Source organism: Pongo pygmaeus, chromosome 7 (genome assembly GCF_028885625.2).
Source record: "Pongo pygmaeus isolate AG05252 chromosome 7, NHGRI_mPonPyg2-v2.0_pri, whole genome shotgun sequence".
NCBI classification, from domain to species: domain Eukaryota; kingdom Metazoa; phylum Chordata; class Mammalia; order Primates; family Hominidae; genus Pongo; species Pongo pygmaeus.
Window position 1 is genome coordinate 39,210,242 of NC_072380.2, and position 24,594 is coordinate 39,234,835.

Sequence of the window (24,594 nt, forward strand, 5' to 3'; positions counted from 1 at the left end):
CGCAGATTTTAAAAAACACTGCATGTGACTAACAAAACATTGTCTGGGCAAAGTCAGTGGGTGGGCCACCAATTTGCAACTTCTGGCCTGTGATTTCCAACTAACAATGAAAATTTTATGATGATTTGATCAGCTGTGGTACCACAGCTCTGTCAAGGAAGAGCAAAGCTAGCTCATTCTTCCAAAAGGGCTCTGTGTATAATTATTAGTACCACCTGGGAAGCCTTAATTAAAATATTTTGTAATATGTTTTTCTTTTTAGTTGTGTTTCTAAAGCATTTAATATACTCTATCATTTGATAACCACAACAATGGTTATGATAAGTATTATTCCTCTTTTCATTTTATGCACGAGACGGTTTAGGCCTAGAGAGGTTTGATGGTTGCCAAAGTCGCTCAGGTGGTTCGTTGAGAGACGAAGGGTTATACCACACGTCTTCTGGCTCCAGACTTCATGGACCCCTTGTTCTGTCTCTACAAAGGCATGCACGCATTTTTACCTATTCCATCTGCCCAGAATGCCTTCTCCCAGCTTCATGTTCCTGGTTCCTTTTATTTAGTTTTTTATTTTTTATTTTTTTCGAGACAGGGTTTCTGTTGCCTAGCCTGGAGTACAGTGGTGTGATTATAGCTCACTTCAGCCTCCAACTCCTGGGCTCAAGAGATTCTCCTACCTTGGCCTGTTGAGCAGCTATGTGCTACCACACCTGGCTAATTTTTTTTTTCATTTTTAATAAAGACGGGATCTCACTATGTTCCCCAGGCTGGTCTTGAACTCCTGAGCTCAAGTGACCCTCCTGCCTTGGCCTCCCAAAGTGCTGGGGTTACAGGTGTGAGGCCCTGGACCTGGCCCCTGTCTCCTGCTTACCCTCCAGGTTGCCATTTGAGTGTCTCCCTGCCTTCTCCTCTGGAGACCTCCCTGCCTACTCCGTTTCCAGCAGGTCCCCTGCTGTGTGCTGCCTCAGCTCCCTTGATCTTCTTTGTGCCACTCACCACCGTTTGTAATTACTCTGTTTTACGTATTTTTTTCTCATTCCCCCTACTAGCATGTAAGTGCCGTGAAAGTGGGGACCCACGTGTGTTTTGCTTGACACTTTATCTTTGGTTTCTAGCCAGGGAAGGGCTGGCTCATATGTAGGCGCTCAAGAAATTCCTGGAGTCAGTTCGTATCTGTGTAGGGGGAGGGTGTTGCTGGCTGAGACGCTCATATTCAGATTTGGACTGTGGAAGGCCTGGGGAGGACACGCAAGTCTGACTGAATTTGGCACATTAGCTTTTCTCACAGCAGCCCCATTCTGTTTTGGGCTCCCCGTGTTTCCTAAACGTTCTGTTCCCCATTGACTGTTGCTGCCGCTCTCCCTAGGTTCCCAAAGGTGGGGGCCTACCCATGACCACTGAAGTTCTCAAGAGCTTAGCAGCTCCTCCAGCCCTGGAGAAGAAGCCACAGGTGGCCTATAAGACGGAGATCATTGGAGGGGTGGTGGTCCACACACCCATCAGCCAGGTGAGGGGCCTGACTGGGGCTGCGGGGGGAGTGGGGGTGTAGAAGTGTCCATGGTGTGCCCATGATGTGCTCGGAGCACTGTACTGGGGAAGAGGAGGGTGGGAGTTGGGGGCAGCTGGTGCCAGCGGAGCCATCAGGGAAGTGCAGCACGTTACATCCCCATTCATGGGTGTTAGTGACAGCAGTGTGGAAGTGGAGGCCGCTGCATCTTGAAGCCGTGTGGCCTGTGCAGTTCTGTGCTGGACGCAGGAGACGCAGAAGATGAGAGTTTGTGAAACCCATAGGAAATGGGACAGAGGACGGCAAACAAGGCTGGAAACCAGCCTGGTGTCCCTCCCGGTTCACATTCTCTATCCTTCCCTTTCTCCTGGGTTGGCCCAACCTCCCTGATGCTGGTTCTGTGAAAGTACCCAGTAGAGTGCATGACAGAGCAAAGGAAAGGTTTATTTTCCTGTTTTAATTATTTATATTTAAGTTTTTTTTTTTTTTTTTTTTTTGAGATGGGGTGTCCCTCTGTCACCCAGCCTGAAGTGCAGATACACATAATCACAGCTCAGTGCAGCCTCCGCCTCCTAGGCTCATGCAATCCTCCTACCTCAGCCTTCCCAGGCTCAAGTGATCCTCCCACCTCATCTGGGACCACAGGCATGTGTCACCACGCCTGGCTAATCTTTTTTGTATTTTTTGTTGGAGATGGGGTTTTGCCCTGTTGTTATTTAATTTTTTTAGAGACAGGGTCTCGCTCTGTTGCCCAGACTGAAGTGCGGTGGTGCAATCATGGCTCGCTTCAGCGTAGACTCCTGAGTCTACATCCTCCCACCTCTGCTTCCTGAGTAGCTGGGACTACACGCCTGGGTAATTCTTTTTTTTTAATTTTTAAATTTTAAAATCAAAATTAAACAAAAATTTTTAAACAATTTTTAATTTTTTTGTGAAGTCTGGGTCTCACTGTGTTGCCCAGTCTGGTCTAGAACTCCTGGGCTCAAGCGATCCTCCTGTCTTGGCCTCCCAAAGTGCTGGGATTACAGGCGTGAGCCACTGTGCCCACCATTTATTTCTTCTTTGACTTAGGGCAAAGAGGCCAGAGATTCAGGCAGAGGGAGGTAGGTGGGGCTGTGGCTGCATAAAGGGAGGGAGGCGCTGATCCTGACACTGTTTCCTTGCAGAACGGTGGGGATGCGCAGGAAGGGAGTGAGCCTGGGTCCCACACCATCCTTCGAAGGTCTCAGAGTTACATCCCCACATCAGGCTGCCGTGCTTCCACCGGGCCTCCCCTCATTAAGAGTGGTTACTGCGTGAAGCAAGGGAATGTGGTGAGTGTCAGCACAGGGGCTGAACTGGGGTTCTGGTGACTTCTCAGAGCCAGTGGCTGTAGACATAGCAGAGGTGAGAGGGGATTGACAGGAGGTGCCTCAGTCTTCCATGGAGCCTCCACCTTTGAGGGTGAGATTTTGGGACTGACCATTGGCCCCCACCTGTCAGAGGTGTCGCCCCTGATATGAAGAAGCCCTTGCCCCTGCTGAATGTGGGAGCCGGACTTCCATGGGGCTGGGTCCCTGGGAGCTTAGCATGAGTACACCCTCCACAATGCTGGGCACCTCTCGCTAATGTTCTGCCTTTTATTTTTTTATTACAGCGGAAGAGCTGGAAACGTCGCTTCTTTGCACTTGATGACTTTACCATCTGCTACTTCAAGTGTGAGCAGGTTTGTAGTAGCTTTGCTGCCCTTCTGAGAGGTCATGGAAACTAAGAGGTGCACAGAGGCACACCCACAGGAGAGCATGCATGAGTGGAGATGTGGGCACACAAAGACTTCAAAGGCGCCTCTGTCTTATCTCCATCCATTCTGTGCACACATCTTTACAGTGACAGTAAAGTGTCCTCTCTGCAGTGAGCTGCTGTGTGGTCAGAGTCACAGCTACACAGTATCTTCTTAGATTTTTTTGTCTTTTTTCTTGTTTTTGGAGACAGGGTCTTTCTCTGTCTCCTGTCACCCCGGCTGGAGCACAGTGGTGGATTTTTTGTAGAGACAGGGTTTCACTATGTTGCCCAGGCTGGTCTTGAACTCCTGGCCTCAAGCAGTCCTCCAGCCTTGGCCTTCCAAAGTCCTGGTATTACAGGCATGAGCCACTCTGTCCAGCCAGATTTTTTTTTCTCTTGCTGATTATTTTGAGACCAGGTTATTTGTCAACCTGATTTCAGCCAACCATCTCTGAGAAAGGGGTATTGGTCAGCTGGTCTAGGTCGTGAGATGACACAGACAGCCTCACTTACCTGTCTTTCTGTTCCTTCCACCAGGACCGAGAACCACTGCGCACTATATTTCTTAAGGATGTTCTCAAGACCCATGAATGTCTGGTCAAGTCTGGGTAATTGTGTCTGCTTTTTCTCTTCTGATCCAAACCTCCATTTGTCCTCTTAAATCTCCCTTTACTACCCTTCAGAGACTCTATGCAAGAGTCATCTTCTTCCAAGAGCCAGGCACAGGAGACTAACACCTTGTGGCTGACTCACTGCATCCAAGCTAACACAGGGAGGAGACTGCCCTGGGCACACTTGCCCTCTTCCCATACCTTACTCTGGCTCCTAAGCAGATAGGCCTCCGTAATAGTTTCTGGTGGGCAAAAAGAAAGGATATAGAAACAAAGAGTGGGGCTCCGAAGCTTCTCAGGCATTAGGATTAGATGCTCAATCCCTAGCAGAACACAGGCTCAGAGGAGAGACCATGCCTCTAGGTCATTCAACTCAGTGCTTCTGGTCAGATCACTGTACTAGTGCCTCTTCTCTGACCTTCTTATTCCTTTTTGCCTCCTTTTGACCCTGATGTCCCATTAACGCAAGGTGATTCATAGCATCTCTGTGTTACTCCCACTGGGAAGGAAGAACAGGTATTTCAAAGGGATTCCTCTGTCCACCAGGAAACAGTTACCTTCCAAGTGCCACTTTGCGTAGGATGAGTTTGGGACCTGGCAAGGGATCTCCTAGGTCCAACACCAAATACAGATGCCTATAGAACTAAACTTTTAGAGACCCTAAGGGTATTGGGGCATCCAAAAACCCTTTTTCTGGCCACCAATCTGCAGTCTTTAGAGACTGGGTGTTTGTGTCCCTCTGTCTCATGGCTTGTGCAAGCAGAACCCTCAGATATCATCAGGAAAGCTGTTCACAGCAGGCCAACTCTTTTCCCATGAAGGCACAAACAGTCTTGCATGAAAACAACATGCTGTGTGACCCAAGGAGGCAGAGACAGAAGCACTCTCCTCAGTCTTGCAAATGGCAGTTGCAGAGTACAGAAGACTGGGGAGGTTCCCAGTGACTATTTATAATTCACGAAAGTAGCTATAGATGGAAATTCCAGAAGTGTGGCTCTAGAAGTAGGCAGAGGAAAGATTGGGCATGATGAGATCCTTGATTGTACCTGACTCTGGAGGGCCCTTGCAGATGTGAGACCACCTGGGCACATGGGGGAAGCTTAGAGAACCATAAGGAACTTACGGTTAAATCCTAAGAATGCCTTGAACTTTCCCTAACTCTCTAACTCTGCCAGAGTCACACTAAACTGAGTTAAAGGAGTCAGGGACTAGCAGGGAAGGAAGGTCCTTAGGGCTCTGCAGCTTCTACGCCTGTTAGACTGCTTGGCCTCCCTGGAACCCAGTCCAGGGATTTAGGACATCTTGATAATCAATGAATATTTGTTCAAGTGAATTGAATTGAGTTGAAAGGCACCATGTAGCCTGGTGCAGTTTTAAAAAATATATATATCTTTTTAGGCCAGGCGTGATGTCTCACACCTGTAATCCAATCCCAGCACTTTGGGAGGCCGAGGCGGGCGGATCACCTGAGGCCAGGAGTTCCAGACCATCCTGGCCAACATAGCGGAACCCCTTCTCTACTAAAAATACAAAAAATTAGCCGGGTGTGCTGATGGGTGCCTGTAATCCCCGCTACTCGGGAGACTGAGGCAGGAGAATCGCTTGAAGCCGGGAGGCGGAGGTTGCAGTAAGCCAAGATCGCGCCACTGCACTCCAGCCTGGGCAACAAGAGTGAAACTCTGTCTCAAATAAATAAATAAATAAATTTTTACATTTTTTAAAATTTCTATCGTTTTGGGGGAACAGGTGGTGTTTGGTTGCATGGAAAAGTTCTTCAGTGGTGATTTCTGAGATCGTGGTGCACCCATCTGCAGCAGTGTCCACGGTGCCCAAATGCATAGTCTTTTATCCCTCACCCCCCTCCCGCCCTTCCCACCCTGAGAAGTAGATGTGAAAGGAGTGGGGATTTCCCATCTGCTTTTCTTTCACCTCCTCAGTAGTTGTTTATGTGACTTCACTGGCTATGCATGAGTAGAATTTGAAAGGTTAAGACATTTTAGCCAGAAAGAGGCATTTTTTATTCAGAAACTCAGAAAGTAATCATAGTTGGTGAAATGTGCTTCAAGTGACTATTCTGTGACATACATTATGCTGGATGCCTTTTGTACCTTATAACTAACTGGTCTTTGTAGTGACCAGCCCGATCAAGGGGGTCCTCTTATTTATCTCTGTTTTATACTTGGGGTCACAAAGGCTCCCCAAGTTTTTACAACATTCTCAAACATCTCTTCCCTACATGTAGTCAGGATTCACCCCAGGTCTATCTGGCCCCTATCCTGTTGTTCTTGCTCATGGATCTCTGGTCTCATGCACTCCTTTGCCTGGGTACCTGTGGCACTGGCCGAGGTCCTGCCATTTTCTTGCAGGCTTTCTCATTCATGAAGCCAACCCCACATGTGATCAGTCCTTTCCAACTCTTGGCATATAACACACAATCTAACATCTGATGGTACAGTTTTGCTTCCTTATGTTCTTTTTATTTGTTGTTGAGATAGAGTCTTGCTCTGTCCCCCAGGCTGGAGTGCAATCTCAGTTCACTGCAGCCTCTGCCTCCCAGGCTCAGGTGATCCTCCCATCTCAGCCTCCCGAGTAGCTGGGACTATAAATGTGTGCCACCACACCTGACTCAGTTTTGTATTTTTTTTTATAGAGACAAGGTTCACCATGTTGTCCAGGCTGGCCTAGAATTCAAGTGATTTGCCTGCCTTGGCCTCCCAAAGTGCTGGGATTACAGGCGTAAGCCACTGCGCCTGGCCCTTATGTTCTTTCACTGGGTAGGAATTAGATCTTTTACTCCTTATGTATTCCCCGCAGTGGCTGGGGATATACGCGGCAGGCATTTAACACCGGGAAATAACTTGGGCTGCTTTGAGGTTTGTCACTGAGCATCATCTACTCCCTGCCCTCTTCCTTGCAGAAGTCAGGATTTCTTTTCCAAAACCCACACCCAGCAGTGTCCCCTAAAGGAGTGCCCTGAAGTCATCTCCTCTCCCCTTGCTTTCCTCCTCTTTAGCTCTTTGTCTCCTGGGCCCCGCACAGTGAGGCAAGGAGCAGGAGCTGAGTGAGGTTGATGGGGCTGCTGCATGGGTGGAGGAGACTGTTTAGGGAGTGGAGAGTTGGCTCCCTTAGGAGAGGCCAATGGCAGTGGAGTAATTAAAAGCATAGGCTCACTGGGTTCAGTGGCTCATGCCTGTAATCCCAGGACTTTGGGAAGCTGAGGCAGGCAGATTGCTTGAGCTCAGGGGTTCAAGACCAGCCTGAGCAATATGGAAACACCCTGTCTCTATGACAAATACAAAAATTAGCCAGGAGTGGTGGCATGTGCCTGTAGCCACAGTGAGCCATGATTGCACCACTGTACTCCAGCCTGGGCAACAGAGCGAGACCCTGCCTCAAAAAAAAATAAATAAATAAAGCAGAGACTCTGGAGTCAGACCTAGGTTCCAAATCTCCAGCAACTTGGAGAAGTCATTTAAGCTCTGACTCTGAGTGTGGGTCTGGGTTCCTCATCTGTAAAATGGGGGAAGTCTTAAGTGCCCCCCGGGGCTGTTGTGAAGATTAGATGAAATAATCTGCAAAAAAGCACCCGAAACGGTGCTTCCCACAAAGCACCTCATACACCTTAGAGGGAAGGAGGGAGGCAGGAAGGAAGGAAACTGTAGGAGATGGTGGTGGTGGGGTTGGATATTAGGCGGGAGGTTTTGGAGGGAAAGGAGCTTGTTAGAACTGCTGGTGGGAGAGGGGCCTGGGGAGGGTCCATCTGGATGGCAAAGCCTCCTGAGACCCTCTAGGAAATGAAGCTAGAGGAAACCCCTGGAGTGTTTTTCAAGGCAGGAGCTGAAGGAAGGGGGGGGTGGCTTGGAACCACCCCCCACCCATCTTCCTTTTTTATGGTAGAGGGCACTGGGGTCTTAACTTAGGACATACTGAGTCCTCTCTGTGTATGTCAGCACGCCATAACATTCTTTCTCTTTCTCTGTCTAGTGATCTCTTAATGAGGGACAACCTGTTTGAAATAATAACAAGCTCCAGGACCTTCTACGTACAGGTAAAATGCTCCCTTCCAGAAGACTCCGGCATTCTGTTTCTGTGAATGGTGCCCTCATAGGCCGTGTCCTTTCCTTTGCTTTCTCTTTTCATTTGCTTGAAGTTTCTAGGCAGTAAATTTAGCCCCTGAGAGTCAGTCTGAGTCCCATTTCATCCTAAACAGGATGTTTGCCAAAAGCTTCCCAACCATAAAATAATGAAAGCAGGTTGAGCCGCTCTACTGAGGAATGTGAGTGCATACCAGTTGCTCTCAGCTGCTGGGCTCCAGCTAAGCAGAGAAAAGGAGAACTGGTCAATGATTTCACTTCTCCTTTGGAGGGTATTTATAAGTCTCGTCTGTGTGTGGACATCACTGTGTGCGGAAGGACAAAAGCACAGAGGGCCCTGTGCAGGCACCAGGTGCAGAGCCCAGCTGCACAGAGGAAGCCATTGTTCAGGCTCTGATGGTTCACTTATCAGGAGCTTCTCCCCTCCACCCACAGCTCTGGAGTTCTCCCAACTCCTTCTAAAGTCATAGGAACTAGAAAGGCAGATTTCCAAGCAGGGACTAGACTTTCAGGGCCAAGTCCTAACCCAGCCTGCCTAGCAGTACACAGAGAGTGCCTTGATTTGCAGCCTCGTGGTGATGCTTTTAATACTTTTAGTATTAAAACTGACACTTGGCCGGGCACGGTGGCTCACGCCTGGAATCCCAGCACTTTGGGAGGCCGAGGTGGGCGGATCACTTGAGGTCAGGAGTTTGAGACCAGCCTGGTCAACATGGTGACACCCCGTCTTTATAAAAATACAAAAAAATTAGCTGGATGTGGTGGCATTTGTAATCCCAGCTGCTTGGGAGACTGAGGCAGGAGAATTGCTTGAACCCGGGAGGCAGAGGTTGCAGTGAGCTGAGATCATACCACTGCACTCCAGCCTGGGTGACAGAGCGAGACTTTGTCTCAAAGAAAAAAACAAGGAAAAAAAAAAAAGCAGAAATAAAAACTGACAAGTAAGCAGGTTGGTTTAAAGGTGGGGTTTCCCAACTAAAGCTTTTCAAGCTCCCGCCGCCCTTTCTTCTGGGCTGCGAGTGTCGCTCCCTGTTAAGCAGCCTCCCTTCCCCAAGGGGAAGAGTCCTGTCATGACTCCTTCCGCCGAGCCTGGCAGGTGTTTGAGTAACTTAGTCATCTTGGGGCTATATCCATTTGGACAAGCACATACCATCCAGGAAGAGACAGCGGAGTGGGGGCTTGGGAGTGAACTGGAGCTGTGGAAAGGGATGCCATGGGCATCAGAGCTACTAATTCACCAGCACCACTGCCACTTAGGGACAAAGTTTAACCTGTAGGTGCACTACAAGTTTGTAGTTCTTGCATTCAACAGATATTTGTAGAGTATCCTCAGAGTGCTGGGCATTTTGTCTCAGGCTGGGGACAACAGGTTAAACAGAACAGATCCTGAACCCAAGAGAGAGAGAGCTCGTCAAGTCCATAGGCAGTTAAACTGTGGCATGGCGCAGGGGAGGAAGTGTTGGGGGAGATGGAGCACAGGGGAGTTTGCAGACAGTGAAACAATTCTGTATGACACTGTGATGGTGGGCGTGTGATGAAGAACTTGACAGCACAAAGAGTTGACCTAATGTATGCAAATTGAGAAAAAAATTTAGGAGGTCAGGTGATCCCAGCAGGAAATGCAGAATGTGACAGTAATCGAAATGTATTACAGGTCCTCCCTGAAGCAGGTAGGGGAATACAAAAATAAAAAAAATGGTGTGAAAAGTGCTACTGCCATTAGACTGAAACGTGAACCATAAGCAAGGTGCCTCACGCAGTCTTAGGGAGTCAGGGGAGGGTTCCTGAAGAAAGATACAGCTAAGCTCAGTCTGTTGGGGGAAAAAGTGGCCCAGGCAAAGGAAATAGGAGGTATTTTTTTTAAAGCCTGGTAATAAAAGGAGCATAGGGCCAAAAGGAGGCTGGACAGTTAGGCACGGAGGACCCTCATATGCCTTATTGAAGAGCTCGTATTTTATCCTTAGAATTAATGCCCTTAGAGGTTAAACAAAGGGCTTGATCTGATCCGCCTTGCCATTAAAAAATACCACTTGGGCAAGTTATTTAACTTCCAGAGCCTGTTTTCTCATCTGTGAAATGGAGATGATGATCTTCAACCTCAGCCCTTTTAATGACATACTGTCAAGGACTGCCCAGCCCTGTGCAGTGTGGGGGACAGAGGAGAAAAGGCTAAGATAGGATGAGAGAGAACAGTTTGAAGGCTGTTGTTAATAATTTAGTGAGGGATAAAGGAAGCCTGAATGAGGGTAGATGGAGAAAAGTGGAAAATTTGAGAGATATTAAAAAGGTATATTTTCCAGGACTTGAGAGTCGGTCGGATGAAGGGAGAGAGGACAGGTATGCCCGGATGTTTGGCTCGAGCCTCAGGGTGGCTCATGGCACCAGTCATTGTGATAGGAGCATGGGAGGAAGAGCTGTTGAGAGGAAACACAAGGTTAGCATGGGTGGTTCAGAGTTCACAGTGCCTGCTAGACATCCAAGGAGATGTGCTATGAAGACCACTGGATACACACTGTTTGGCATGTTGCTGACACTAAATAAATATTTGTTAAGTGAGTGTGCTGGTTGAGTTCAGGAGAGAGCTTTGGACTGAAGACAGCAATTTGGGAAACACGAAACCCAACCAAAAAATGTTCCAAAGATAATCTACATGAGTGTATGCACATTTACCAGAAGATTCTAATCACCCCATCTTCCATTGCCTTCTGCTTCCCACATTTCTGGGATAAGAGAACACTAGCGTCATACTGAATAAATAAACGAGAGGGAGGACAAATCTGTTTACAGCACCTAACTCAAAAACAGTGGAAAGAGAAGAGTATAGATTAAAAATCATTTAAAATATTTATCAATTCATTAAAAATAGCAACTATAAAGCTGGGCACCATGGGATGCACCTGTCGTCCCGGCTACTTGGGAGGCTGAGGCAGGAGGATAGTTCGAGCCCTGGAGTTTGAAGGTGCAGTGAGCTATGATCTCGCCACTGCACTCCGGCCTGGGTGACAAATCAAGACCCTTCAAAGACCCTGTCTCAAAAAAAAAAAAAGAGCAATCATAAACTTATTATAAGTTAATAAAACAGATTTTGTGAAAAAACCATATTTCTAAAAAATAGCAAGAATAGTATTGTTTTTACAGTTTTGCACATCTATCTTTAATGGCTGGCATAATAGAAGACAACAGGATTCTCCTATCTGCTTCTGCATTCTATCTGTGGCCATATGTTGTTTTGATTGAAGAATATGGAGAAAATCTTGCCTCACACAGATGTGTATTTGGAAAAAAGGAATATTTTAATAGCCTTTTTAGATAATTGTGTATGTTCTTTGATCCTATACCAAAACTTGACAAATGTTAATTTCTTAATGTTTAGGTGCAATGTACAATCTGAAACCATATCAAGAAATTTTTATACTCTTACATTAAAATCCATTGGTCAGTTTTGCACTTTGAATAGATACTTTTTATCCATGCATGGTTTTTAACAGTATGCATTGGTCATTTGGAAAATAATGGTCTCACTGAGGTATGCAGATATCCAAAATGTTGACGCATTTTATTATGTACTCTCCGAAATCACATCATTAAGATATCACCACTAATATCATTAACAGTCTTTAAGTGTTGAAAACTATTAAGCTCATGGAGGTAGCCAGAAGTTTTTTTGAAATTCTAGTTTTTGCTTTGAAAGCTCAAAGCTTACTCATTTTGGGGATAAAAATCTACCAGATACCTAACTCGGAATAAGTTTGACTGACAGTTTGTATGTCAGTCATTTGTTCTAAGTAAAAATTGTGTTTTAGGCCAGGCATGGTGGCTCACGCCTGTAATCCTGGGACTTTGGGAGGCCAAGGTGGGGGATCACCTGAGGTCAGGAGTTCGAGATCAGCCTGGCCAACATAGTGAAACCCTGTCTCTATTAAAAATACAAAAATTAGCGGGGTGTGGTGGTACGCACCTGTAATCCCAGCTACTCGGTAGGCTGAGGCAGGAGAATCGCTTGAACCCAGGAGGCGGAGGTTGCAGTGAGCCGAGATCACACCACTGCACTCCAGCCTGGGAGACAGAGTGAGACTCTGTCTCAAAAAATTAAATAAATAAATAATAAAAATTGTGTTTTACACAAAAGGTGAAAGAATATGACTACTGGTAGAGCTTGGTGCTAAGGTGCTGGCAGTTTTACCCACCATGCCAAAGTGTCCTTCTGACCTGCTCCCCAAGGTTATGCTCAGTAAATCTGCCAGAAAGAACCGTTCATCTTGAGTATCTAAGAGAGCTAGACCAAAGAGCAGGGCAGATCATGGTGGAGAAGACTCCCTAGACGGAAGAGAAAGACTTGGGTTAGATTCTAACCACTTAGGTATTGGTCGTTTAACTGTTTAACTCAGATGTCATATTTATGTATAATTTGTACGCTGTGATTTTTCACACTGTAGTAGTCTTTTCTGTTAATAAAAAGCTACCATTTTTTGGACACCTAGATGTCCCAGGCATAGTGCTAAACAACTTACAGGTAGTGTAAGTTAATCACTTGGTAGTATAAGTACTATAAGTAGTATAAGTTTATCAGTTAAATCTCAGCCGTCTCTGAAATTATCTCCAGTTTACACACAGGAAAAAGAAGGCTTTGAAGGCAAATTATTTGTGCAAGATCATAATAAATCCAGTGAATTATGGAACCAACTGGGAAGCACCAGGTGCTGGAGCAAGACTTGCCAACTTGGGTTGTTTGCAAGCAGCCTGGTCCAGGCTGGGTGCAGTGGCTCACACCTCTAATCCCAGCACTTTGGGAGGCCAAAGTGGAAGGACTGTTGGAGCCGAGGAGTGCGACACCAGCCTGAGCAACCCAGTGAGACCCCTGTCTCTAAAAACAAGCAAAAGTAAACCAAAAGAAAAGAAAAAAATAAGAGCAGCCTGGTCCAGAACCCATGATATAGAGGGTGTGGTCACAGACAGCCAGGGAAGTCTGACTCTATTGCAGAAGACCAACTTGGGGTAATCGGGTGTCTTGGCAAATGGACCATGGTGACCAAAAATCCAAGATCTGGAAATAACCAGGTATCTAAGCAGGTAGAAAGGCCAGTGATTTCAGCAAGCTTGTCAGCAGGTAAACAGTTCTCAGTTCTGGGCAAAAGTTCAAAATCACATTTCAATTCTTGAGCTACCAGGCAAGCAGAGGTCACCATTTCCCCATTTCCCATTCATAGAAGGTCAAGGGAATTAGGCAGTTTATCAAGAGGGAAATTAGTTACTCGAAATGAGAAATGTGGTGCAAACTGGTCTTAGCTTGGCATAAGCCCAGTTGTTAGAACTAGGGTGCTATGTCAGGACAAGAGTAGCAATAAGTGGACTCAAGTGAGTTGCAGAGTGTTGCATTAGAGCTCTTTGGATACTTACTGTTTAATTTAGACTATAGGGTGAATGATGTCACCTAGAACTATGTAGTGTGCAATCTACACAATCATATGTGGCAGGGCTGTGTCTAGAGATGGCATTAGTTCTTGGGAAAGGAGGGCTGCAGAGGTGGAGAACAGAATGAAGGAGGAGTTGCCTAAAAATTTTGGATAGTGGCAATGGCAGTAACCAGAGTAGATATGGAAGCCTTTATGGCCTCTAGAATTCATTGCTTCAAACCATTGTATCTATTACAGTGCTGGGCTTATGTTAGTCAATAGAAGCTCACTGGACTGCAATAAAACTGCAGGCTGCAACGATTCATTTTAATACTGTCTGTCCTACTCATCTCAAAAACTGCCCTCAAGGACAGAAACCCTACTTTTTCTTTTGAACCAAGCACCAGAAACAGGTGCACACACATAAGCACACCAGGAAGAGATGAAGCTATGACCTTGGCACTTCCTCTTTTGTTTTACTGAGTTTAAAGTATGTTTTTCGTCTCATGGTAATTCGTCATGGGTAGGTAGACTTCAGCTACGTTTTTTTTTTTAAACCTCTGGTTCATGAAGCTACTTTGTGATGTGGTTTTACGATTTTGATGAAAGCTAAGCACAGGTTTTCCATAAAAATAGATATGTACATAACCATAATTTTTGCATACAATTTTGGAGTTTCATTGAGTTTTTGTTTCTCATGAATCCCGCTTCTTAAAACTACTAGGAGAGATTATAGGCCAGGCCTGGTGGCTCATGCCTGTAATCCCAGCACTTTGGGAGGCTGAGGCAGGAGGATTGCTTGAGGCCAGGATATCCTGCTCCAAAAAAAAATTAAAAAATAAAAATAAAAGATTGTAATTGTGATCTCAATAAAATAATATTGTTTCTTCTCATATGGAATTAATTGCAATATCTGATTTTCTTTTTGAGCAGCATTTTAAAAAAACATTTATTAGGGGGTAGCATTTATCTTCATGGCTGAGTTACTATCTAGGTTATCTGACCGAAAAATGTTCTTAAGAAGGAATTAGAGAATTAGGGAAGAAATATAACTAGTGAACAGTTTCCATCTTCACTAAATTACTACATGTTTTAAGAAAGAGATTTAATTATTTTACCTATCATATTAGCAAAGATTTAAAAAATTATAATATTTAATTCTAGCAAGGGTGCATGTAACAAAAATGTTGGCAAATGAAATCTATATTATTGGCCAGAAATCTCTCTGGCCAGATGTAAGAAGAGATTTAAAAGGGTGTGAATTCTTTAATTTAGTAATTGCCTTGGGAGCTGAGGATTCCTAAATATTCCTAAATATGAAAAAAGCTTTATCCCCAAAGATGTGAGTAGCAGCGTTATTCATATGAGGAGGATAGGGAATATTCAAAATATATTTCAGAGCAGGGATCCCCAACCCCTGAGCTGTGGACTGGTACTGGTCCATGGCCTGTTAGGAACCCGACTGCACAGGAGGAGGTGAGCAGTGGGAGAGCAAACATTATCGCCTGAGTTCCACCTCCTGTCGGATCAGCAGCGGCATTAAATTCTCATAGGACTGCAAACCCTATTGTGAACTGTGCATGTGAGGGATCTAGGTTGTGCGCTTCCTATGAGAATATAATGCCTGATGATCTGAGGTGGAACAGTTTCATCCCGAAACCACCCGTCATCCCTCTCCCTTTACCCTTCCAAGTTCATGGAAAAATTGTCTTCCACAAAACCGATCCGTATGCCGAAAAGGTTGACGACTACTGTTTTAGAGGACTAGATGAGTGAACCATAGTATATCTACTTGGATCCCCTGAAAATGTTTACAAAGAAGTCTGGTAACATGGAAAAATCCTTCTATTATTAACTGAAAAAAAAAATCAAGATACAATGTATCTTTGTATTTTGGAAAACAGAAATGAATAGCAGAAAGACTGGATTTGCTCTCAATTGTTATTTTAGAATTTTGTGAGGCTTAAAAGTGATTTTATTTTATTTTTTCTTGTTATTTCCTTTTTTTTTTTTTTTTTGCAAAGGTTAGGGAGAAGAGGTCTTGCTCTGTTGCTCATGCTGGTCTCGAACTCCTGGGCTTAAGCCATCTTCCCACATTCTAAACTTTAGCCTCCTAACATTGTGGGATTACAGGCTTGAACCACAGTATCCAGCCGATTTTAATTTTTTATTTTTCTACATTTATTTTCTATATTGTCTTTAATGAGCCCTTATTATTTGCAAAAAGGAAAACGGGGAAAAAATAACAAATTGTATTAGGTAGTCATCCAAGAATAATAGTGGTATTTTGATTCTTGTACTTGAGTGCCCATCTAAATCAGGATATTCCTAGTTTTCTGTGATTCTGTGATTTCTTGCTAAGCAGAGGCTGGGTGAAGACACTTGGGCTTCCTGTGTGACAGTTCCTGGAGAAGGAGTTTGTGGGGAGGCAGTACTTCAAAGCGCAGTCAGGCAGGTGGCCTGTGGCCTGTGGGGGAAGCATTTGACATGGTGGGGAGCATATCAGTAGACTGCTGGAAGGAGCATGGAGATAGCTTAACACCCCTGGAAACTGATTATTGGATGGTCATCCTGGGGATGTTCCTGTCTGTTTAATGAAAATGTCAGATCTCCTATGTGACATAGGAGACTTTCTCCCTCAGCTCATATGCCTCCTATCAAATCATCTTTTGTTTCCCTAGGAGGAAAATTTCTTAATAAATGCTTTTCTCCTAATGGATGATGACCTCCATCTCATTCAAATTCAAAATAACCTTTCTTTTTAACCTCCAAATACAGATCTTATTTGATCTTGACGAGTTGATCTTTGAGGTAGGAATTAGCTGCAGTTTGAGGATGAGGAAACTGAGAAAAGGTCTTATTATGGAGAGGGCAATGCACTTAACTGTAAATGGTGGCGTTTAAGGCTTCATTTTTTTGTCGCATATCATATAATACCAGTGAAAACAACAATAATATCTGCTACTTACAGAGCCCATTCTGTGCGTTCGGCCCTGTTTCAACAGTTTTTCCTAATTGAGGTCATTTAATTCCCTCAATAATTAAGCTTGTGGAACAGGCCAGCCCTGCTATTTGTAAAGAACCTTCTGGAAGGATCTTGGAGTCCTTATCCTGGTGATCTTTTTGGACAAAGGATGGGTTTGTCTTTTTCTTGGGAAACCACCAGATTGTCAAATAACTGGAAAAAGTCAAGCGGGGAGAGAGCGCTAGTAAGTTTGCAGGCAGAGCACACGTTGGAGAGGTGTTCACTTTGGGCACTTGTCACAGCACCCTTTTTGCCCTCGTGCACCAGGACCTGAACGGTTTCCCTTGTAGGTGCACACATCTAACTAAGGAGGGTTTGTTTTGGGGTGACAGGAAGGGGTAGGGATGCAGGTTTGAGAATTTTTGTTTTACTGGTCATGTCTTTTCCTGATAGAATGCAAAGAGGAGGAGTCACTTTGGGGATGGGGGGATGAGGGGGGATGTGGAGACCTTTGGGGGCTAGTGTGTGGTGGTGGCACATACATCTGCACGTGCACACCAATGCACGCGTGTGTGTTTTGGTGGGACTGTTAGGGGATGATGCTGGAGACAGAGGAAGGCTAACATGCATATTTCTGGAGATTCCGCCTGGTCCCATCACTGTGTCTGGCACCTGGTGCAGCATGTAACACCGGGTGGGGCCCTCAGCCAGCGTTTGCTCTGTTCGCTTGAACTCAACCCCTATAAAGCTGGAGGGCACTGACAGGCTCCACCTGCAGTAGCGAGGCTGCTGGAGTTTCCTCCCTTTTTTCATAGAGCCGCTGCTGCCCCCTTCTGGGGTTTATAGGTTGTTTCTGGGAGGAAATACGTAAGTAACTCGGCTTCATCCTTATACTGTGAAGCTTGGTGCTCCAAGTCCCACAACTGTTTAAATTTTTTTAAAAGTTTTATTCATAATAGCAAAGTCGCAACTCTTTTTTTTGTATAAATTTAAGGGGTACAAGTGCGGTTTTGTTACATGAATATATTGCCTTTTGGTGAAGTCTGGGCTTTTGCTGTAACCATCACCTGAGTATTGTGCATTGTACCCATCAAGTAATTTCTCATCCCTCACCCACCTCCCACCCTCCCACCCTTCCATGTCTCCAGTGACAATTATTTCACACCCTGTGTCCATGTGTACACATTATTTAGCTCCCAGTTATAAGTGAGAATATGTGGTATTTGACTTTCTGTGTCTCAGTTGTTTCACTTAAGATAATAGTTTCATCTATATTTCTGCAAAAGACACGATTTCATTCATTTTTATAGATGAGTAGTATTCCATTATACATATGGACATCACATTTTCTTTATCCAGTCCTCTGTTGATGGGCACTTAGGTTGGTTCCATGACCTTACTATTGTGTGTGAATAGTGCTGCAATAAACACAAGGGTGCAGGTATCTTTTTGATATAATGGTTTCTTTAAAAAATTTTTAAAGCTTTATTTTAGGTTGGGGGGCACATGTGAAGATATAATGATTTCATTTCCTTTGGAGAGACACCCGCTATTGGGATTGCTGAGCTGAATGGTAGTTCTATTTTTAGTTCTTTGAGAAATCTCTCTACTCCTTTCCATAAAGGTTGTACTAATTTACATGCCTTTCAGCGGTGTATAAGCGGTCCCTTTTCCCCACATCCTTGCCAGAATCTGTTTTTTGTCCTAATAATAGCTATTCTGACTGGTATCAGATGATTTTAATTTGCATTTCTCCAATGATTAGGGATATTGAACATTTTTTCATATGCTTGTTGGCCACTTGTATGTCTTGTTTTGAAAACTATTCATGTCCTTTGCTCACTTTTTTTTTTCTTTTTTTTTTTTTGAGACAGAGTCTCACTCTGTCACCCAGACTGGAGTGCAGTGGTGTGATCTCGGCTCACTGCAACCTCCGCCTCCCGGGTTCAAGCAATTCTCCTGCCTCAGCCTCCCAAATAGCTGGGACTACAGGCGCACGCCATCACTCCTGGCTAATTTTTTGTATTTTAGTAGGGATGGGGTTTCACCATGTTGCCCAGGCTGGTCGCGAACTCCTGACCTCAGGCAATCCGCCCGCCTCGGCCTCCCAAGTGCTGAGATTACAAGCATGGGCCTCTGCACTTGGCCTACACTTTTTAATGGGATGATTTATAGTTTTGTTGTTGTTGTTGAGTTATTTGAGTTCCTTGTAAATTTCAAAGCAGACCCAGTAGCTTGTATTCTGAGAAAAGCCCCATTTCCAAAGGCAATACATATCTTAGAGGATTTACAGTGGGATTTGGCTTTAATAGGGCTGGAATTGAAAGTGGGATTATTCTGTTCAGATAGTTACAGTGGAAAGGCAACTATGTTGAGAGTGAGGAGAACTCGAATCTCTACCATAAACCTTGGGCTTTGGCTTTCTGGGCCTCATTTTCCTTTTTTGTAAAACTAGGAGGCTAGACTGGATCAGTTGTTTTCTGGAGGGGGTGACGGACTTCAGCAGGGGATGGGGTCTTAAACTTTCCCCTTCCTCATAGCCTGTGCCTCATTTCAGAGCAGCTCCACTTTGAGCGGTTTTATTTATTGGGTGTCAAATAAGATATTGCAGGGAAACATGTCCTTAAAAGTCTGAAAGCTACTGGACTAGATGATTTCTGAGATGCTTTCCACCCCTAATGGTGTAATTTTATAAACTTAATATTGAGTCAGAGACTTGGAAGCTGAAATCATAGTGCCTAAAATTTTTTGGTAACAGCCATGGATGTTTTGCAGGCGGACAGTCCAGAAGACATGCACAGCTGGATTAAGGAGATTGGGGCAGCTGTCCAGGCCCTCAAGTGCCACCCCAGAGTAAGTCACTTCCTTTCTGTTGCACATTGTCAACTCAGAGATGAATTCCTCTTGAGCAGGCATGTTTTATTTGGTGATGTAGGCAAGCAGCCTGGTCTCGAGATGCAGCTGAAACCCCAGGCTGTCTTGCTTGTTTTTCTCATTCTACTAATTTGGGTACACATTTTAATTTTTCTCTTTTTGGTTGTGGGAGGAGGTGAGGTAGGGTTAGATAGAGAAATGGAATTTCTTTTTTTTTTTTTTTTTTTTTTGAGATGGAGTCTCACTCTGTCGCCCAGACTGAGTGCAGTGGCACGATCTCAGCTTACTGCAACCTCTGCCTCCCGGGTTCAAGTGATTCTCCTGCCTCAGCCTCCCAAGTAGCTGGGATTACAGGCATGTGCCACCACGCCCAGCTAATTTTTTTGTATTTTTAGTAGAAATGGGGTTTCACCATGTCGGCTAGGCTGATCTCAAACTCCTGACCTCAGGTGATCCACTCGCCTTGGGCTCCCAAAGTGCTGGGATTTCAGGCATGAGCCACCACGTCTGGCCGAGAAATAGAATTTCGGATATGTCCTGCAAGTCTCACTGCCAGGCTGACCTTGACACATTTGGAGTGAATCCCGTTGACTGTATTTCATTTTTGTAGGCAAGCGTCCTTGGACCTATGAGGTGGTGATCCTGGTTGGGTACTCTTCCTGGGACTGTGTGATAAACATTGTCTGAAAAGCCCTAACTTTCTTTTGTCTTTTTCTTCCTTTTATTTTTATAGGAAACGTCCTTTTCTAGATCCATTTCTTTGACCCGACCTGGAAGCTCCAGCCTTTCAAGTGGGCCCAACTCTATCCTGTGCAGGGGGCGGCCACCTTTGGAGGAAAAGAAAGCCCTCTGCAAAGCCCCCTCTGTGGCCTCCTCCTGGCAGCCCTGGACACCTGTCCCCCAGGCTGGGGAGAAGCTGCTTCCACCTGGAGAGACTTCAGAGGACTCTTTGTTCACGCCTCGTCCTGGGGAGGGCAGCGCTGCTGGGGTGCTGCCCAGCTCCCGGATAAGGCACAGATCGGAGCCCCAGCACCCCAAGGAGAAGCCGTTTATGTTCAACCTTGATGATGAAAACATACGGACCTCTGATGTGTGATGGAGCACAGTGCCGTGGGAGGGAGGGAGGGAGGGAGGACTTGAGAGGAGGCTGTGACTCAGTTTCTCTACCTTGTTGGAGGGTAGTCAGAGGCCTTTATGTCACTCATATTCCTGTGGATGCTCTTTGGGAGGGAGGGGCCCATCCAGCTGGCTGTGTGTGTGTGTGTGTGTGTGTGTGTGTGTGTAATATCAACGCAGTGTATTTAATTTGGGGAAGTCACTAGGTTAGAACTGTAGGCATACTCAGTGGAGAGGAAGCCACCTATTCTATTCTAACTATTCTGAGGTCTTCCTGGAGAGGGATTATTTTAGCAGCTCCTCTCCAGAAGGGGCTGGAAGTCCGGTTTCACCAATGACCAAGTTTTATTTCCTTGTCCTTGTTTTAGTTTTTTCATTTTGTTTTCAGTCCAGGTGCCTCGCAGCTCTTTTGGAATGGGCCAGCATTAGTCTAATTTTAAGCGCTATGTGTTTTGTACCCTTGCAAACTTGCTTTCTCTTTCTTCTTGCTGTTGCCCTTTGAATGAAGCCTTGTGTGCTTGCATGATCAGACCCTGTAATAGGATGAGTTTCCATGTACTTAACATGAAGAGATATAAAAAGAATCTAGAGAGAGAGAGATATATTTTTAATGAAATAGAATTTTGGCATAGAAACATTGATTTAGACGTTATGAGTTGCTGGCCAGAGATTCCTCAGATAAAAGAGCCTAGAAAATTGAGTTTTGGGCGGGCGTGGTGGCTCACGCCTGTAATGCCAGTACTTTGGGAGGCTGAGGCGGGTGGATCACCTGAGCTCAGGAGTTCGAGATCAGCCTGGCCAACATGGTGAAACCCCGCCTCTACTAAAAAATATGCAAAATTAGCCGGGCGTGGTGGTGCAGGCCTGTAATCCCAGCTACTCAGGAGGCTGAGGCAGGAGATTCACTTGAACCCGGGAGGTGGAGGTTGCAGTGAGCCAAGATCGAGCCGTTGCACTCCAGCCTGGGCAACAAGAGTGAAACTTTGTCTCAAAAAATAAAAGAAAATTGAGTGGCCCACCCAAATTTTAGGGCGTACCTCCTTCTATTTGATAAGAAGATACTATTTTCACTGTCCCTGGAAGAATTCTTCCATCCAATTTATATGGTGAATTGCCACCAGCGTTCCCTAAAGGAAGAGAGAACTTAGCTTATTTCTGTCTGTGACTTTTATCAGTTAGATCAGTTAATTGTATTTTTAAATTAAAAATTAGTAACTAGAGGAAGAGACTAAGAGAACTATTTTTACCTGAATAAATGCTCTACTCTTCTTGTGTCCAAATCTAATGCAGAGGTGAAAACACTTGATGAGAAAATCCTTAGTGGCTCGAGGGGAATCACGTTTCTTTCAGGACGTGTTGTTTCCCTGAAGTCTGTGTCACACTGAGAACTTTTTCTGACTGCACTGGTTTGGAGCTATTCATTTAAATTGAGTTTGGCCCAGTTGTCCTAGTATAAAATAGGAAATCTACATTTTTCTCTACCTTCCATCCCTTCCCCTGCCTTTCCTATACACGCTGGTGTGCTTTTGCCCTCAGGAATTCTTGGTTTGGGAGTTATTTATTTATGAGTGATCAAGGTTACGACAATACTTGGAGCGGCATGATTTCAAGAAGCCATTCCAAATTCTTATAGCTCCTTAGCTCTGGTTTTACTTTCATATTTTCCCCAAGAAAATTCTTTGGCTATTCAAAGAAAGCACAAAATATGTGATGTGGAACTAATGAAAATAGGGACTTTTGAGATCTCTTTAAATATTCCCTGACTCACGGAAAAAAGGTCCTCTTTTGGTGTTTACATTGTGAAAATCTACCCATTTCTCTCTCTCTCTCTCTTTTCTTTTAAATAAATTATCTGATAAGGCCGGGCACGGTGGCTCACGCCTGTAATCCCAGCACTTTGGGAGGCCAAGACGGGCGGATCACGAGGTCAGGAGATCGAGACCGCGGTGAAACCCCGTCTTTACTAAAAATACAAAAAAAAAAATTAGCCAGGCACAGTGGCAGGCGCCTGTAGTCCCAGCTACTTGGGAGGCTGAGGCAGGAGAATGGCGTGAACCCGGGAGGCGGAGCTTGCAGTGAGCCGAGATCGCGCCACTGCACTCCAGCCTGGGCGACAGAGCAAGATTCCGTCTCAAAAAAAAAAAAAAAAAAAAATTATCTGATAGGTTACTATTGCTAAATTAATTGGCCCTTATAATAAGCTGACTTGTTTCTTATTCAGCAAGATCTCTTTTGAGAGTGTGACAAATTAAACATACATAGACTCCATATGGTATTATGCTGATAAAGGGAAACGAGGACACTAAGACTGTCAAATGGAAATCTCCTTGTCAATTGGCAAACACTTGGGAATTCCACGTTAGAGCATTGCTTGTTTTTAATTTTTTTTTTTTAATTTTTAAAAGACAGGGTCTCACTCTCTTACCCAGGCTAGAGTGCAGTGGCGTGATCATAGTTCATCATAACTTTGAATCCGTGGGCTTAGGCAATCCTCCCATGTTAGCTTCCCAAGTAGCTAGGACTACAGGGTTGTGCTACCACGCCTGGCTAATTTTTAGTTTTTTTTGTATGTACAGGGCCTGGCTATGTTGCCCAGGCTGTCTCAAACTCCTGGGCTCAAGTGATCCTCCTGCCTTGGCCTCCTAAAGTGCTGGGATTACAGGTGTGAGCCACTGCGCCTAGCTAGAACGTTGTTAATGTAGTTCAATATGAGATAAATTATTATCTTCAATGAAACAAGCTCTGAAAGCATTCTCATTCCTAAATTGTATTTCAAACTTCCTATTTTGTTGATATTTCTTAACTTCTGGCCAATTTTAAACCATAATCTTTTAATGTGAACCAAAGATGGTACGTATTTGACCAAAGCAGTTAGTTTTAAATGTATAAAATTGAACCAAATGGAAAAAATAGGATGGGGATGCAGTATAGATTAGTGACTAAGTGCATAGGGTCTGGAGTAAATCTGAGGTTTTTTTTTTTTAAAGGAACTAAAAAATGTACTGCATTTTCTTTGTGGAATAAAAGCCTTGCCTGAGTTGTGCTATTTTCATAAGGCTTTTGAAGTGGTCTTGACCCACTGTGTGTAACAGTATTTCAGGTGGTCTTCCCCATGGCTGAATAATGCCATCCATTATTCTTTAATTTTTATTTTTAGAAATAGTGTTTCACTCTGTCACCCAAGCTGGAGTGCAGTGGCCTGATCATGGCTCACTGCAGCCTGGACCTCCTGGGCTCAAGTGATCTTCCTGCCTCACAGCCTCCGAAAGTACTCAGATTACAGGTGTGAGCCACCACGCCTGGCCACCATCTATTACTTTTGAAAGCTTCAAACGACTTGCTTACTCAATGTCAGCTGATGGTTGGTAAAAATAATTTGGCCTTTAGTGTTAAGTGAGACATCATAAGGGTATTGAAGCATACATTATGGAGATTGATGTCAGGTCAGAATATTGGAGTTATACATCTATTTCTGAGTTGAATACTCAGCTCCCACGAGAAAGAAAGTAGTTTTAAGGTCCAGCTTCTTAGTCTACTTGAAGCAAATTTTTTTTCTTTTCTATTTCTGAATATAAATATACTCTTATGTGGGCTAAAAGGACCCCATGAATAAATAGCAGGTTCAGTAGTTGAGGAGTGGAATTTAGTAGGTTTGTTTTTAGTGTAAATTAGATAACATATGTGGAGGTCACAGCATTTTGGAAATTGAGTGTCCCCAAGTGAGCTTTGTTTATAAACTTTTGAAATGTCGGAAGTGGACAGGTTTGTTAAATCTTGTCTGCCAGCACCCTTTTCTTCCTTTGTTCCTTTTGCTCTCTGTGTTATTGCCTGCGGCAGCCAGTCCTTCATACTAGATAGAGTTCAGATAAAGCAAACGTTTGGCAAAAACATACTGTTTGACCTCCTCCCCCTCTGCTTATGAAGGGGTAGCATGATTCTGTGTTTTAAAGCAGTGATGTTTCAGCTGTGAAATGCACTCGCTGTAAGCTCTAGGCTGAGTGCATGGAAACTGTTACGCTTCTCATTTTATGTGATCTCCTAATTGGTATGTAGCAAAAATTTTCTAAAACTGTTTTGTGGCTTGTTTTGTAATAAAACCATGTGAAATACTGAAATATGGTCATGTGTTTTCCTAATACTGACCTTCTGACCATGGGTGGGTGAGCTTTCCTATCAGTCTGCCCCCATTGTCGGTTTTTAGGGATTTCAGGAGGTAGTTTTCCTGCTTCGGGTAGGGCTAGAGACCTTCCCCTCATTGCCTGGGGGAGAACCTGGC

General features: G+C 44.6%; 1 protein-coding gene across 8 annotated transcripts in view; it reads left to right on the forward strand.

Annotated features, from left to right (window-relative positions):
* PLEKHA2 (pleckstrin homology domain containing A2) overlaps positions 1–24,433 on the forward strand; it is a 73,074-nt gene extending 48,641 nt beyond the window's left edge. For all 8 annotated transcript variants that reach the window (XM_054497737.2, XM_063668670.1, XM_054497732.2 and 5 more), the window contains 7 exons: positions 1,364–1,504; positions 2,671–2,817; positions 3,141–3,209; positions 3,803–3,873; positions 7,861–7,924; positions 19,104–19,181; positions 19,936–24,433. In XM_054497737.2, coding sequence (XP_054353712.1) covers positions 1,364–1,504; positions 2,671–2,817; positions 3,141–3,209; positions 3,803–3,873; positions 7,861–7,924; positions 19,104–19,181; positions 19,936–20,298 — 933 coding nt within the window. In that variant the 3' untranslated portion in view covers positions 20,299–24,433. The remainder of the gene's footprint in view (positions 1–1,363; positions 1,505–2,670; positions 2,818–3,140; positions 3,210–3,802; positions 3,874–7,860; positions 7,925–19,103; positions 19,182–19,935) is intronic.
* Positions 24,434–24,594: the final 161 nt, after the last annotated feature.